At 42.5% G+C, this 17,513-nt stretch overlaps 1 protein-coding gene across 6 annotated transcripts in view; it reads right to left on the reverse strand.

Annotated features, from left to right (window-relative positions):
- ACVR1 (activin A receptor type 1) overlaps positions 1-17,513 on the reverse strand; it is a 128,835-nt gene that overhangs the window by 27,159 nt on the left and 84,163 nt on the right. For all 6 annotated transcript variants that reach the window (XM_026492757.4, XM_057317917.1, XM_026492754.4 and 3 more), the window contains 4 exons: positions 14,233-14,496; positions 11,764-11,975; positions 8,237-8,336; positions 4,242-4,388 (listed from right to left, as the gene is read on the reverse strand). In XM_026492757.4, the coding sequence (XP_026348542.1) occupies positions 4,242-4,388; positions 8,237-8,336; positions 11,764-11,975; positions 14,233-14,496 (723 nt within the window). The remainder of the gene's footprint in view (positions 1-4,241; positions 4,389-8,236; positions 8,337-11,763; positions 11,976-14,232; positions 14,497-17,513) is intronic.

Raw genomic sequence — 17,513 nt, forward strand, 5'->3', positions numbered from 1 at the left:
TTGTCTCCAGTCCATCTCTGTGGCCCCACAGCGATTTCTCTTGGGGCCCTTCACTGGCCATGATACGAATAATCGAAATGTGTACTCAGTTGCTAGTTATTCTTACTAAAGAAAACATTTCTACTTTATCATTTTAAACCAAATGATATGAACTGTTAATGGCTTTCAAAAATAAATATTCTAAACTATAAGTACCACTCAAAAGAAATGAAATTACTGTTGTGTATTTATGTAGCCTCTACTGATTTCTCTGCCCAAGGGAGAAGAGCCTCTGATTAAATAAATAAATAGATAAATAAATAATAAATAAATATTTATGCTCTCACCTTCCCTAAGCCCCTTAGGTCTTAGAGGAGGATTTTGTCTGTCCCGTTAATTATGCTCTAGACCTTCCGGAAAAATAACTTTTTAACAGGCAGGATTTTTTTTTAACTGTTTATCTCCCAAGTGTGAATTACAGAACTACATTTGTTTCAAAATGCTAGAGCATTTTAATGGCATTTTTGCGTTTTCAGTCAAAGCACTCTAGTGTTAGTGAAGGCTGAACACTGGCACAGCCATTGGATGTGTTCATAACGGGGAGGGAAAGTGATTAGAGCAAAAGCCTCTTAATTTAACGGCCAAAGCCATCCTTCTAGGCTCCTCAGGAAGGAAAATAAAACCCAAAATCTTAAGTGAGGTCATCCATGGCCCTTGTGAGCCTGTCCCTGGCGACTCTCCCAGGAGCCAGGCCCCGGGCAGCTATGACAGCTGAGGACTGAGGCCATCACAAAGTGGGCCCGGGGGCTGCAGAGCACGGGGCCCCAGAGCTGGACCGCTGGCTGCCAAGACTGGCTCCACCATTTCCGAGCTGGGTGACCTCACACAAGTCCTATAAAATCTCCACCTTGGTTTCCTCATTTGTAAGATAAGGATAACGTCATCAGCAACCTCAAAAGGGGTACTTTGAGAATAGAAGAGTTAATTATAGGTACAGTGCTTCATATGATGCCTAACACAGGAAGTATCAAGAATAGCTGGTTACTATTACATTTCAGAATAGCTCAGGGTTCAATTAAAACCACAACAATTCTGCAATGTAATATCTTTTGCGGGTAACGTCCTTGACTGCCACCGGGTCTCAGGGAAGTCTGATTAAATGTTGAGGCGGTACCTCTCCAGAGTACGGGGTAGTTCTAGAGACGGAGGCTGGTGACGGCTACACAGTGTGAATGTACCGATGTCACCGAACTCTCCACTTAATATGATTAAAATAGTAAGCTTTATATTTTACTACCATTGTTTTTAAAAGCATGTAAGGTGAGACTTTGGAGTAAAATTCTCACATTAACTCAACTCCCTTGGTCTTAGTAATGAGCGAAAGAATGCTCAGAAACAGATAACTTTGCCCCAAAGTCACAGAGTGGGCCTGTTAGAGGTGCTGAGAGTAGAAACCAGCGTCTCCAATCCCCTGGCCACTGTTCCTGCCACCACCCAGCACAGCCTCCATTACTCCCCTTGTCTGTTGACTTCTATACCAGACAGAGCGGAAGGAAGAGTTGAAAGCCAAATCTAGTCATTTGAAAGATATTGTTGTAGGAGGATAAACAATGAGGGCCCAGAGTTTTATATGTATGCATATATGTGTAGATGTGTGTGTGTGTGATTTATTTATTTTGAGAGGCTAGAGTTAGCAATACTCCAGGGTAGGAGGGAAATCATGATCCAGTATTTGATACAAGATGCTCCTTTGACAGAAAAGGAAATGATCACAGAAAGCCTTGAAGTCTCTACATCCAGAAAACTGGTAAAGCAAGGAAAGAACTTTAGCCAAGTTTCGCCCCCCAAAAAACCAAAACCCAAAACAAACAAAACAAACAAACAAAAAAACTGGTGCATTTCTATGAGCTTTCTTAAACTCAAAAGAACTACACAGTAAAATCAGTCCATATAGCTTAAGTATGATGAAGGTAGAAAGACCTCATGAATACAGAATTTCCCTGGATCACCGGGTAATAAGAAATGAACAATGTTTTGCCCTATGTGGTCCCACTAAGGGAACCTCACCTCTCACACGAATCATACTGCAAAGGTGACTTACAGATTTCTCTTATGATTAAATCCAAGTTAATAAATATTTACCGAACACTTAGCATGTACAAGGTACTGTCCTTAGTACTGCGTGTGAAGGCAAAAACCATGGAAGTGATTCTTGCCCTCAGTGGACAGTGGAATGGTATCACAGTTCATTTAACTCAAGGGCACTGACAAAGTGACTGTTTGCATAGCCCAGCAATATGTAGCACATTTTGCTCAATGAACCTGTGAGCCCATGAGAACGAGAACAGGTGCCTGAACATGCCCTTCCTTTAATGAATCTCAGACCCCACATACTTCTAAAGAGTATGTGCCCCTGCCCCAAAGGAGTCATTCCACTGTTTAAAGAGAACTCCTTCCTGTACACCACGGCTTCTAACGCAACTGACGCTTTACCTGCGGCTCGACCTGTCTGTCCCAGTGTCAGAGGGAAACGTGGGACATTTGAGGGTAATTTTGGCTGTGGAGGAATCTTCATCTCATGCTCTCACTATAGAATCACAATTCCACTCGCTAACTACCACAGAGAGTGCAGAACTGTGGTTAAGAGACACATGCCCAGTGTGTCTCAGCTCCACGAGCTGACCTGATGGGGGCTGCTAACCTCCCACCTTGGTTTCCTCATCAGTTAAAACGAGACGGACAAGAGCACCTACCCCCTTACAGTGGCGGGGAAGCCAAATGGAGAAAACGCATGTGATGCACCTCAAACAGTGCTCCCTGCACGGTAACGATCACTGCTGTTACACATACACGCCTAACGGTGACGCAAGCTTGCGTGCGATCGGATGCACAGCTCGGCTGCAAAGTGAGGGGGTGCAGAAAAGCGCAAGTAAATCCACTGGGAGAAACTGGAAGGGAATTGAGACACTGTGACGGGAGGAGGGGTGGCTGGAGTGCGGGGTGGGGATCAGGGGTGATCGGGACTACGAACAAAGGCACAGACACCTCAATGTTCATGGCGATCCCAAGTGATGGCAAATATCCAAAGTGGCTGCCATCTGGGGGTATTTGTAGAGAGTGTTGGAGACTCCTTGGGACCCCAACAAATAAGGAGCCTGGAATGCCAGGCCCAGAAGACACAAATGTTAGGCAATGGAGGAGTCGTCAAAGACACTCTAAGGAGTATCTCAGCTACCCAGTGAAAGATAACTCAGGGTAGCAAGATGGACTGGAGACGGGAGACCAAAAGCAACGACAGGAGCGAGGAGGACTGGGTGACAACTAAGGCCCCACAGCTAAGGCAAGGGGAGAAGACAACTGCAGAACACACAACTCGAAGATGGAACACAGCGCCACACTGTTAAGGCAAAACTTTAGACAACTGTCGAACCGTTCTTGGCAGACAACCTGACTCGGGTTTAATACTCAATTGGCAGTAACGGAATAGAAACAAATCCCAGCAATGGCCTTCCAATGAGCCAATCTCCTCCAATCACCAGGAAGTGGCCAGCACTGTCCTGTAGAGTCAGTTTCTCTATAAACTTTATATCCACTATTAAAGAGGCACTCTGAGCAGCATTCATCATCCATGTATTAGTATAAACACACTGAGAAAACCTTTCCGAAAACAGAGAAGTCAAAGGGAGCAAGGGCGTTCTCATCCCTTATACCTCCACGGCAGTATTTCAGTGGGCTCTTCACAAATTTCACAAATGGTTCTAAGCTTTAGTTTCCAAATTAAAATGGATGCTAAATCCCTCTGTAAATCTGGGCTTTAAAAACCATGCCGAGTTTGAGGGAACGTGCATTTAATTACGATGTCCCTGGGAGCTGTGAATCTCTAGGAAATCGTCCAAAGAGCTTTCTTAGTTTGATTCAATAAATATTCAAAAAGGGTGCGGTAAGTAGAACAACGGAGGAAGCCTTGAAGTGAACAATATGGGGTAAATTCTTGTTGCTTAAATAACAACCTACAGAATAAGAATTAGCAATAATGGTTTCATTTCCATCATCCAGAGAATCTTCAAACTCAGCTTCTTTGCAGGTTTAAGCAAGAAATTAGTGTTAAAAGAAAATTAAACCTGATATCAATGCTGATGATTCCTATTCTCACTTTTCAGGGGAGACTTGCAAATTCACACACACACCAAATCGGAGAGGGCAAAGGTAGGCAATTATTTCTGTCTAGATAAAATTAATGAGGGGATTATCTTAGTACTTACCCAAAATATTTTCATGCCTCAGCATCACAGTGTTGTACAATTCTGTTTCCCTGAACCATGACTTCTCATCCCGGGAGGAGAAGATCTTCACAGCGACGTTCTCCCCCTGCCAACTGCCCCTCCACACCTCACCATACCTGCCTTTGCCTGGGGAGAGCAACACAGAGGTGACATGGGACTGCAGGACAGGAGAGGGAGCCAACACATTTCTTGCCCACAACTCTTACCCCCTCCTGTTGTATACTTGAAAAAACCTAATTTAGGGATCTAAACACCACAACCTTCGCCTGTGAAGACACACAAAAGCGAGGTGGAACCCACCCCTCCAGCCACCCACTGTCATAGCAAATCCAAAACCCTCAGTATCTACATCGTACAATTAGCTGCTAATTACAAGGCTTACAGCTAAATTCCTCAATTAAAAGGTATGAAACATATATGGTTTTTAAAAGTGCACCAAAGTTAATAAAACTAACAAAATGGGGGGCGTCTGGGTGGCACAGCGGTTAAGCGTCTGCCTTCGGCTCAGGGCGTGATCCCGGCGTTACGGGATCGAGCCCCACATCAGGCTCTTCCGCTATGAGCCTGCTTCTTTCTCTCCCACTCCCCCTGCTTGTGTTCCCTCTCTCGCTGGCTGTCTCTATCTCTGTCGAATAAATAAATAAAATCTTTAAAAAAAAAAAAAAAACAAAAACTAACAAAATGGTACAGAGTATTAGATTCCAATGTGCTGAAAGCCCCCCCCACACACACACAAAGCACATGTGGCTAAATCGAATAGCTGACTGGATTTCCTTCTCTTCATACGATATCAACGCGGACATTTTCTTGGGAGTCCAAATTTACGTATTTACATATGCATTTATGGTTTTCATAAGGGAGATGATTAAGTTTGAGATCTGTGTTCTGAAGGATCCAAAGAAATACACACACACACACACACACACACACACACACACACAACGATGCTGTGGAGGGGACCGACAAGCAGCCACTACCTTCCCTACAGGATTTCTTGGCTGAGGATATATTTCAAAAGAGGATTTGCAGTCTTAAAGACATAATCCCAGAACAGTTCTGATTCCTGACATTGGTCATGGGTATTTGCTTGTTAGCGCCCGAGACGCCAGAAGTGGGCCACACCGAAAGGGCCCCTTGGAGACAGCATTTCCCAAAACGCGGTGACTCTAGTTTGTGATCGGTTCTGGGGGGGTGCATGCCCCTCCTGCGGCAGCAGCTCAACTGTCAGCCTGGCAGCGACAGGCTCCCTCCTCGGTTCCTCTCCTTCGTTACAGGTAGGGGTGATCAGGGAGGCTGGGAGGAGGAGGTAATTACCACGAGACCATGGGGATCAACACCGGGTATAATCAGGGCAAAGACGCACGCGGCGCCTAGATAACGATGCAGCGGGAGATACACCTTGCAGGGCAGCAGGGCCTCCTCCCAGGCAAGGGGCTGCTGGGAGCCACGGCTCGTAATGAGCAGCTGCAGCCCCACCTGCACGCACAGGAAGACAGCTCTTTGCTCAAACACTAAGCCACGAGCACCCAAACATGGAGAAAGAAAGCACGTCTATCCAGAGGCTTAGGTCCTGACACAAAATCAAAACCACTCAATCTAGACTCCCTCCTGACAAACAGTATCCTTACGAAATACCAATGACTAATCCAAAAGGATGTTAAATGTGGCCAGTAAGTCATCATTGTGGGCTGCTGTCAGGTCGCAAAAATAGTATTTAGAGCAGGACTCATTTTAATACAGTCATAGCAATTGCCCAGCATTTGTAGTCCAAGATGAAGGCCAGTGCTTAGTAAGATACTACGAAACAGGCTACTGGAAAACAGTATGCTGATCTTCTCCTGCCTTTGGTTACAGTCTGTATCTTTATTTGCCCTTTGTCCTCACAGTCTCATTAGGAAGGAGAGAAAAAATATCCCGGAGAATTGTACACATTACTATAAAGTTGCCTTAAATCCTTTTTTCTTTTTTTCTTTTTTAAAGAAAACAGAGATGGATGTCAGGATAAGTAGACAGATTTAAAATAGAAACCTACTTCAATGGTTTTCAAATGCTTTTAAGTTGTCAAATGCTTTTTAGAAATGCAACCTTATTCAGAAGTTCCTAAAAACAGAAGCAGAACTGCCCAAACGTATGGGGCACAGAGCCCCCATGGGAATCCATACGGTATCTGAAATTTGGGGGGGTTCACAAATCACTATCTGGTAACAACTCATCTAGTCCAACTTTGACCCCAAATGGTAACATACTATCCAAGCAGTTCATCGCATACATTTTTATTCAGGGCCGCACCACACGAACGCTAACTATAAGCTACCGAAATGGCATTGCTTTTATGAAAGTCTTTAGCACTGAACCAACAAAATGCTATAATTGAATTTACGCTATTTCCAAAAATGCTCAAGAATATCTACACTACCAGAAACAGTGTGTGTTTTTAAAGGTGCAATACTGTTTTGCCCTTTGGACCCTGGAGGCGGGCTCTGAACACTGATAGGGAGAGTGGCTGCTCTGTGACTGGTAAGCGGCCTCAGCACAGGAGAGCGGGCGTAAGCAAGGCAGGTAAATGGCCCCTGTCGCTGCCTTCTCACTCCTACCCAAATACCCCTGTTCATAAGCAAATTGGATGTTAAGCAGTACAAGAGGAAAACCCTGGTTGTACACAATAGGCACATTTGGGGCGTTTCCATTTGTATTTTCTCCACTCACAGTCCACCGTGGAAGAGAAGCAGGACATGTGGCTCAGAGACAGTCCCAGTAGCTGCAGACCCAGAGCAAAGGCAACAGGCTCCTGCTGGTCACCTGTGTGCCTACCGGTGACACTTGCTGCTCAGACTACACTGCCTAGCCCCCTTTCCACTATCAAGTTTGGGGGTGTCCTGATTTCCGTAAAAACAGAGAGAAAGGTTGGAGAATAGCACCCCGGTACTGAAGGCAGCTATGATGTCCAGCTACCCCCCAAAACCATAAGATGGGAAGACTGGAGCTGCCAAGAAAAGAAACCAGGAGAATCAGAAAGAGTATGGAGACTGCCAACCTATCACGGCCCCTCTGACCATCCCTGCACGCTGCCCAAAAAGAAATTAATGACAACTACCACGTGACTCTCAAATACCTGCCAAATACAAGTAAAACTAAGAAAACTCAGAACATCTCCCCCCAAAAAAGGCATTTTGCACCATCTTCCTGGAGAGCAATCGGCAATTTATAAACAAGCCATAAAAATGTCACAAATTCTGACCCAGGAACCCCAACTCCTGGGAATGTATTCTGAGTTTGCAAAAGAAAGGTATAATACATGCAAAAGCTTTCTCGAGTAGTCCTGTTACAACTCAGTGATCATTCAAAAGACCATCGTTACGCACTCTTTTAAAATATTTGTGATGTGTACAGATATATGGAAATGTCTACGAGCTTAAAACTGGAAGAAGGAACAAGCACTGTATACACATTATGATTGCATCTATTTATAAATATGTTCCCTCGATGGGGAAAAAATGAGAGGCCATAGAGAAATGCATATTGCTTGTGTTTAAACAAAGCAATTATACAGGTAGCTTTGGTAAACTTATCTCATTATTTCTAAAGGCAGCAGGAGAGTGAGAGGGCTTGGAGAACTGCCATAGGCAAGTGCACTGTCCAAACGCCTCCTCACCTCAGATCGCTCAATGCCTGCAGTCAGGAGGGGCCATGCTAATTCACTTCTCATGCCTTCCCATCATCCCAAAGGCTTTACTTGCAACTAAAAGCTTTTGACTAGCCATTCTTCATACTAACTAGCGATAGATTCCTTTGATAAGAATTCCAACAAGCTGAGACACTCCAACGTAAGTCCCGGGGGACAGATACAGAGCCACACCGTCTCAGTCATTTCACGAGCAACAGGCAACACAAGGCAGATTTTCCAAGTTCCATCCTGCTTCTAGAGCCAGGGCTAATATTGCATACAACCCACAAAGAAGAGAAAAAAGAATTACCAACACACTCCAACAGTGTGATCTGACGAGCCACTGTTCTTTGTACCAGAAAAGGGAGACCAGAGCCGCTTCCTGATGTACACGAATGATCCAGTAAATCCTGTGGTTCAAGACAAGGAGAAAAAGAAACTACTGAGAAAAAGCTCCCAGTTTAGACGACGAGCATGCATATCACTATAACTCACATGGAGATGCCAGTCCTGGACAGGGGGCCCGTTAGTGTGCATGGAAAACCCCACTGGAGGAAGAGCTGGTTTTCTTAGGAAAACCAGAAGCTAGCCCTTTCCCTAATATATGATAGGTTTTCATGAGGGATAAGTTGTCTTTTCTTGCGTCGAGAGTTTTAGAATAAAAAAATATATATTAATTAAAAAAAAAAAAAGCTGAGTGGCCAAGGTCAAAGATGCAAATTAGAAAGTCCAAGAAGTAGGGCTGAGCACAAGGAGAAACAGCAGAAAGAGGAGCAAGCAGAGGAAAAAGAGGGGAAGGGCCTTCAAGTCCAAGGCCTGGGCATAACTAACCATGTTCTGCTCTGCTCATAAGAATCTATAAAAGGATTCACTTTAGTTGACATGTCAACTAAGGAACTCTAACAAGGAACAAACAAATTAGGAACAAGGAACAAACAATGTTCCTTGTTCTAATGTTGTTTCTTTGCAAAGTCTCCAGTGGCTACGTGGGTCACCTAGCTGGTACACTCAAGCAGAGAGGGGCCATCTGGATGGATTACCCTTTAGGAAGGTGAGGAACAAAAGCACCATAGAAGTTAACCCTCAAATGTCATTTCTGGGTGTGAATTATCCACAAATCGGGGGAGGGGGGTGTGAGACTTTCATTGAAAACATAAAACCATGCTCCAAACCTACTTCTAAAAATGAACATATTATGAAAAAAATTCCCAGTTAGTTCATTCATAAGTTTTCCCTTTTGATTCTCAGTGCAAGCCAAGGAATAGACGTCCCTTTGTATCAGGAATGGATTACTTGGAATACACAGTATTGTGCCCATGGTGATGGTGGTCAGGTGGCAGTAGTGTTGAGCTAACATTCCCCAAAGCTCACTCTTTCCCAAACATTTTAGCTGGCCTGTTAAAGCAATACATTGATTTGTGTGAATTTCATCTTCTTTTACTTACTCTGAGCACCACTATGAAGTACTGTTGATCAGCAAAATTACCAAAATCTGAACATCCAAAGGAAGATATTTAGAATCCTTAAAAACCACAAAATGGATAATCAACAAGAAATTGAATGTAGATGAAGTAGTTTCACATCTCCCTAACCATCTCTTTTGCTGTTCTTTTTTCTCTTTATTCATTCAATTTTTTTGAGAGAATAATTCTGAAAATTAAACAAATGTGTTTTTTTCATAATGTATAATCGTGATTTTAAATCTAGTTCATAGACTTAAGGCAGGGGGTTGGCATCAGCCAAAGACTAACGAACATCTCCTTCAACTCCTGGCCCCCAAGGCTGCTTTTTCAATATAGGAGGCTGTTCAGTGAGACAGGCTTTGCTGAATCACATAAATGAGCATGTCACTTAAATAAGCAAGTACAGACCAATAACGACAACTTGTTTTAAACAGTGTTCTTTGCTGTGTTATTGTTACCGCAATATACTATCCTCTAACATGGTTGAGTTGGGAAAACTATTTTTAGCATACACTCCCATTCCTCTTCCAAACTTACAGAAGCTACTTACACAGTGAGTTACACTAGATATTCTTATCATCGGCCACGGTGATTAGCAGTTTTGGGGAACGGAGTTCTGATTAATCTACTTTAGACTCTTGCTTTGCTAAAGCTTTGTCAGGATTCAGCCTCGTATCTTGCTACTATTCAATAAACTCATTGAATTTTCCTTCATATGTGAAACAAACTTCTAAGTACATTTCTCTACTTTGGGAAACAATGTCCTCATCTCCTCTTTTCCCCAGTTCCGCCATACCACAATCTAAATAGGTAGGGAAAAGGAAGAAAACAAGGTTCCTTCCTGCTTTTCATACAAAAATATATGTTTGACTGGTGGCCCAAGAATGGGGAAGGCAGGAGGATGGGATATTTCTCAGCCTGTATCAGCCACCATCAAATGTTTTAACAACTCGCTAAGGTTGGTCCAAGAAGAGCACCCAAGCAACAGAGACCGGTGAGGGCGAGTTTTCTCCAGCACAGAGGAAGGTGGGGAGCAGGCTTACCTGCAGACCTCCCACACACTCGTAAGCTTGTCATCTAGCAGAACAAGACTTAATACAAGATGATCTTAGCTGATGCATGGCCATGACATTAAACAACACTGGGTCACATTAGAAAGTTATTACATGATGGTCTTCCATCAAATATGACAAGGAGAGTCTCAACTGGGTATCAGCATGTCTTTAACACCTAACACTCACCAATCTTCACCTTTTTCAGAGGAGGATCGGACTCAGCATAGGATTGCTTCAGAACGTTATCATTCTCTCTTCTGCATTTTATGGTGACCTATTTATAGCAAGTGGTTCCCTTCTCTCACTTAAAGTTTAAAGTTTCTTTCAAATTAACACTTGACAATTTTTAAAAGTAAAAAAAGGAAGGCACTTTTTCATGTGATTTCATCACTGAAAAAATACGCAAAAGAATAACTTTAAAACATTTAAATACAATGGTGTCTGACCCTGAGCTGTCCATGAGGGTAGCTACTAGCCACATGTTGACTTTTAGCAAGTGGAATGTGGTTAGTCTGAACTGATATATGCTGTGAGTGTAACATATGCACCATATTTTAAAAACTGAGTTCAAAAAAACAAAAAAGAATATAAAATAGCACATTCAAAATTCTGATTAATATGTTGAAATGGTACTAACTATATATATTAGGTCAAATATATGTTGTTATAATAAAAAATAAAAAATATGTTGTTAAAATTAATATCACGTATGGTGGGGGGGGTTTAAACTTTTTTTTTAGTGGCCACTAGAAAATTTAAAATTACAGATGTGGGACATCTATTTCTATTGGATAGCATGGATTTAACCAAATCCGCACTCCACAAGGGGGCAGCACAGGAGCGTGAAAAGTTTAATAGGGGCTTTTTTTGGATGTCAAGTTTTAAAGCCTTAAATTACAGGGTATTAAAATAATCTAGAAGAGAAAGTGATTTTAATATTAAGCAAAGGTGCTTTTTCTGAAAGCACTTTTATTGCTAAAAATAGAATAACTGAGTTACTCCAACCCCCCCCCAAAAAAAATTAGAGGGCAACCATTCTCCGCACCTTTTCCCTTACTCCCAAAAGAAGAATAACTACCAAGAATCTACTACAATAAGACCCCTCCCTCATTGAACAGAAATGTCTGTCTAAAATAAGTATTCTCACATAGGGGAGACTAAACAGGTGCCAACACAGGCTTGCCAAGGACACAAGTGACCAGTGGTATGTGTGCACACTGTCCAGTCCCCAGCTACTGGTTACCATTTCACAATGGAAATAAGAAAGCATGTTTCGCCATTTTCATTATGCTGGGGATTCCCTGGGGTCTCCAACTCACGGCTAAAGTGCTGTCTCCAACATTGGTGGTGATGAGCCCTTCGATGGTACCGTACTCCACATCTCTGGGATTGAGGCGTTCTTGGTTGCGCCTTTTAAATTTTCGGAGAGCGACTCCCAGTAGGCAAGCTAGAAGGCATACTGCAAATACTACGGACAGAATAATGAGGCCGACCTCCAAGTGGAAATTCTGCGTTCCAGGAAAGGACTTCCCTGGAGATGGGGGAGAAAAGGAATGCAATTGGCTGTAAGGATCAAGGTTTACTGATTATTTAGCATAACTGATACCTAACAAGTAGCTCGTGAGCCTGACCACCGGGTCTCCCAAGTCACAAACTGTTAAAAACTAAAATACTTCCTAATACCTGGCCAACGGCCCAGTCCTTTGAACCATGATTCATTTCGGCACAACCGGAGTTGGAAAAAATCCACCAAGAACCAACCATACTAATGCACATATGTGGAAGTACACTGAGGATATGAAGTACTACACAAATCTCTGGTACTACTCTTACTAACGCAGATTTGATCTATACAAATGTTTCATCCTTAGCCCTTACAGACAGAGATTATGATGTAATATTCCTAGGAGCAAGTGCTATCTGAGTTAAAAACAAATTACCCAATCTGTGGTCCCTCTCCTCAGTGTATCTTGGATGTCTACCACGGAGTTCTCATTGATCTTTCCACATCACGATTTCTGCCTAGGAACCGATTCATTCATCTGTTCTTTTACTCACTTATCCAATATTCTTTTACTCAAAACATCCATCCACTGATTCACTCTCTCGCCTAATCACTCATTCACCCCCTCGCTCGGCATTATCACATCACCCATTCAAACATCCGTGCACTCACTCCAACACTCACATACCACTCGGGCAAATACACACAAAGACTTTCTACTTGCCTAGAGAGTTAAATAAAATAAAAAAAAAATGTCTTGGTTGGATAGTGATGGTCCATAATTAAAAGGTCCCCAAACAATAATGATCTCTGAATGTCAGACCCCTTAAGATACGGTATCACCAAAAGCCCTGGTGTTCCCCACATGCCTTCTTCACGTCTCTGCCTCCTTCCACAACCCACAATCCTTCCGCAAGCCTGACAGCCTTTCTACATTTCTTTTAAGTTTCCAAATCCAAATTAATCAACGACTTGGCACATAATACCCCATGGTACATGTCATTTGTACGATAAAGTGTAAAACTAATTATATACAACATTAAATTATAAATATGGTGCCTCCCTAATTGAATTAGAAATTCCTTAAGTAAAGAAAATAAATGTTCTGCTACAACTCAGAGTCTTGCAGAGTGCTCTGCAGATTAGGAAGTTTCCACGCTGTAGGTCTAACTTTTGTGTGAGAACAGATACTTCTTCACGTCCATCGACTCCGTTAATTACAATTTAATTCACAAAGGTTAAGAGTAAAGTTTATTCCATCAAGTACCCTTTTAGTTTTAGCCATTTAAATACTTAATCTCTCTTTTAAAAATCGTCTTTTATTATTCAACCCCATTTGCATATCAGAATTAACATTTTCTATATGCCTTCAGGTCATCATCATAACTGAACTACTGCACAGCATAATCTTGTATCTGGTTTTTCTTTTTTCTTTTTTTCATTTTTCTGTCTCCTCCCTGGCTAGCTGCCATTTCTGGCAGTGGGCGATCCCAGTAGCCTCTCCCACTCCACTTTTTTGGTTCATTTCTTCTTTTGTGAGTGTAAAATCAAATAATTATGCCAATTAAAAATGTACTGTAGGTTAAGAGAATCCACTGGCTTGGAATGAGTCTACAAAGCCTAAGGAACATTAATATTTGTAGGGACTTTGAGACAGCAAATTAGGGCTCATTTTATGGGGTAATAGTTTCAGAGGAAGACTGATTTCCACTGGATATGGAATCCTTACGAATACAACATGGAGAAGATTCCACATGAACTACCAGGTTCGTGTGAAATCTGACCCAGCTTCAAGCTTCAGTGATGGTTCACTGGGAAATCAGATATGGGAGCAAAACTTGGTGAGGCTTTGTCTCTTTCCTCATGAAGAAGGAAACCCATTCCACCCAGCCACCAGAGTCTTGTTCCATTTTCCTTCCTACACACTCAACATAGAGATGAATATTTACCAAGCAGAACTGTTTCCAAAATTATGATATCATGGCTCCTGGACAGAAAAAGGAGCTGTTCACCTGCACATGTCTCCCAAGAGAGATCCGGTCAGCCAAGCCGTCCCCACGGTGGCCATTACCTTGCTCACTTACCCAAAGATCTATCCTCCTTTTAGACTCCAAAAGGCCATGCCTTTCCCTTCCTCACCTAGAGCTACCTTTCTTGTCACTCAAGGCCTTTAGTGCAAAGAGTAGGAGGAAAGCCCTGTGGCTACTTCCATCTTTAACCCACAAAGAATCAGAACAACACCAATGGGAACCCTCGATCTAGAAATAGAAAAGTCCATGGGAACCTTTAGTGGGCAGCTGGGCCGTGATGTTCCTGTTACACCAGTCCCCTTGGCAGCACTCCACAGCTTGGCCAGGTGATGGCGGGGTCTTACAGGTCATCTTCCCCTGCTCGTAGACCTGGAAGCAGCCTTTCTGGTAGACATGGAAGCCGTCATTTATGCTCAGTGAGGAAAAGCACTGCTGGCCTTCACAATGGTCCTCGTTCCCACAGGAGAGGCCTTCACACACACACATGTAAAGTTTGGGGTTCACCTTGGGCTTCTCATCTGCAAAGGAGCAAGAGGAAGGGGAAAAAAAATCACTACATGGGTTTTATTCCCATTAGTGGAACAAGACAGTTTTTCCAAGACCATTACAACACCTTTACCAAACAGGAAGTCAGGCCAAGAATCATCGTTGGCCGTGATGTCCGCATTTTGTAATCGTGTATCTCTCACTTGACCAACCACCAAATAATAATCACCTTTCAATATGTGAGTGCATTTATACGAGCTGTGTACTCTTTTAGATCATACAGGCCAAAAAATGGTTATCATGTACCCACAGGCTTCTGACAATGAACTTCCCCCACTGTGGTTTTCACGTTATCTTCAGCCTGATGGGCTCTTGCATCCCAATTTTCTTGCATCAAAATAAAACATTCTTCTAGAACATAATGCTCATCACTTTTATTTTATGTAAAAAAAAAAAGAAGGCTCCTAAATATATGGCAATTGTTAATACCAGTTCCTGGCAACTCCATACTAACCCATCAACTAGTAATACAAGGAATGCTGGTGTTCCTGCCGTTATCTGTAATTTACCAGTATAATCAAAGAGTTGCCAAGGACACAGCCTATAATTACAAATATTTCTTACCAATATTTGCAGCTAGATGTTTAGACTAATTTTTCAACAGTAGCAACACTGAAGTTTTCATGTTGATTACAATGGAAATTCATAGCTGCTTCCACATTTTTGACTGGCAGAAAAAAAAAAAAAAACTGGCACCGATTACTGAAGATGAGGGTACAAGGAGACAGAGGGAAGAGAACAATGTTTTAAGAGGAAGGTAACAGGTAGGACCATAGGAGCAGTCCACACCTGGTAGGTCCAAGGTGCGATGGAAAGAGGCCGAAAGGTATCATCCATCAGTGAAGCCACCTAATCAGACCTCCTAATTATCTTTCTCAGGAAACACTCATTTGCAATCTAATTTTTCAAATCACTCTTTCTTTTCCCTTCCCTTGTTAGAATGATCAGTTCAGACTTGCTGGTCCCAACAGTTTGCACTAGTCGGGAAGGAAAGTGAAGATAGAATGTAAACAGCCAAGTCCTAGAGGTTCTGAAGCAGCGTTCATGTAAAGAAAGCCAGCTTTCAAAAGCTCCCTCCGAAGGTCTATGGCACAGACTGACTGCCTTTTAATTCTTGAACCCTCTATAGCAGGTCTGTGAGATAACTGCTTCTTTCTTAAAATAACAGGTCGGGTGGCTGTGCTTTCAAGAGGAGACCTTAAGGTAAGGTCTTTGAAAATGTCAAGTTCATTTACACAGATTTGTGTGGGTGTGTGTAGAGACGTGGGTTATCTCAAAAAGAGAAAAGTGTTCTTAATCTTTCTTCTTCCCTCTTCAAAGAAGTGAAAAATAGTTCACTACCCACTGTAATGTGGGTGCCTCATCCCACAGAGTAAGTGCATGCAGACACACAGACACAAGCCTTCTATTTATAATTGACTTGCTAGTTCTTTTGAAAACCACAAGGGGCTCATCCAAGAGCAAAGACATGCCTGAAAGCAGAAAATCCAAAATAGCCGCTGACAGGGTATGTATGTCACCAGTCTCACCCCCGAGAATCAAGAGCCTCAGACATTTTTAATGAGCAAAAATTTTAATGAGCCAAAAGATAGTCTTTATTTTCCCTGCCTCAAGAAATTCCAGCACCAATCTATTTCTATGAGGATGAGAAACATATATCTGTTGACATAATCCAGCAAAAAGTTTACACTTGCCAAAAGTGAGTTGAAAGATAATATTTCTAGGGAGTCTAGACATGCTTGCCACTCTTCGATGGCACAGAGCTGGGCTGAGGGTTGCCAACTATGCTGCCCAACAGGTGATGACTCTGGAGGGAAATGGATAGGCAGGGTAAGGGGGAGAGTTAACGGTGTCATGTTGATTTGTTTGTGATCTACAGCAGGAATCTAAAATACTACATTTTAAAACTAGGCAATAATGCATTTATGAAAATTTGAAACACAAACATGTATTTTAAAATCCTAAATATTTTCAAAAGTCAAAGGTATCCAAAGATACATACTAACACATTAAAGAGCTTGTGTCTGTTAACACAGGGGCTATGGGGTCAGTGTTAGGATGAAGGGGTAAAATGAAAATAAGGTACGAGAGCAGCTGTTCACGGACTGATAAGGGACTGAGGTGTATGGATTCCTCAACTCACTGCACCTGTGGTCCAGTAGGAGCAACCACAAACAGGTAACGCGAGACAACAGACGCCTTGCTCATCATCGAACCTATGGAAACGGATGGTCCAGGTACAAAACAATTAATGAAATCTTGTGGTTATAATAAAAAAATGTGAATTAAAAAAAAAAATAAGATGATAGCAATAATAATTCCTTTCATGTACACTCAGACTGAACTCTACTTTTTTTTTTTTTTAAGATTTTATTTATTTATTCGACAGAGATAGAGACAGCCAGTGGGAGAGGGAACACAAGCAGGGGGAGTGGGAGAGGAAGAAGCAGGCTCACAGCAGAGGAGCCTGATGTGGGGCTCGATCCCAGAACGCCGGGATCACACCCTGAGCCGAAGGCAGACGCTTAACGACTGAGCCACCCAGGCGCCCCTGAACTCTACTTTTAAAATCAGAACCTTGGGGTGCCTGGCTAGCTTAGTCAGTGGAGCACGCGACTCTTGATCTTGGGGTTGTGAGTTCAAGCCCCAAACTGGGTGTAGAGCCTACTTAAAAAAAAATAAAATAAAAAGTAAATAAAATTAGAGATCAAACTGAACTCTAGCTCCATAGACATAAGATGTGGATTGCCCTTCCAAGGTCCCTATCATTCGACAGGATGTGGGGATGGTCTGACAGATGTCTGGAATGTAACCTAAAGAATTTTGCCAGAATTGAGCAGCCTGAAGTAAATACCATCTTCAGTAAAAGTCAACTCACTATACCCAACCATGCAGTGCACACAGGCATCCCGGGTTAGAAACTGTAATCAGATCTTATCCTGTGGGGATCAAAAACTAAGTCAAAGGGATTCATTCATTTATTAAACAC

This window comes from Ursus arctos, unplaced genomic scaffold, assembly GCF_023065955.2.
Source record: "Ursus arctos isolate Adak ecotype North America unplaced genomic scaffold, UrsArc2.0 scaffold_1, whole genome shotgun sequence".
In the NCBI taxonomy this organism is placed as follows: Eukaryota; Metazoa; Chordata; class Mammalia; order Carnivora; family Ursidae; genus Ursus; species Ursus arctos.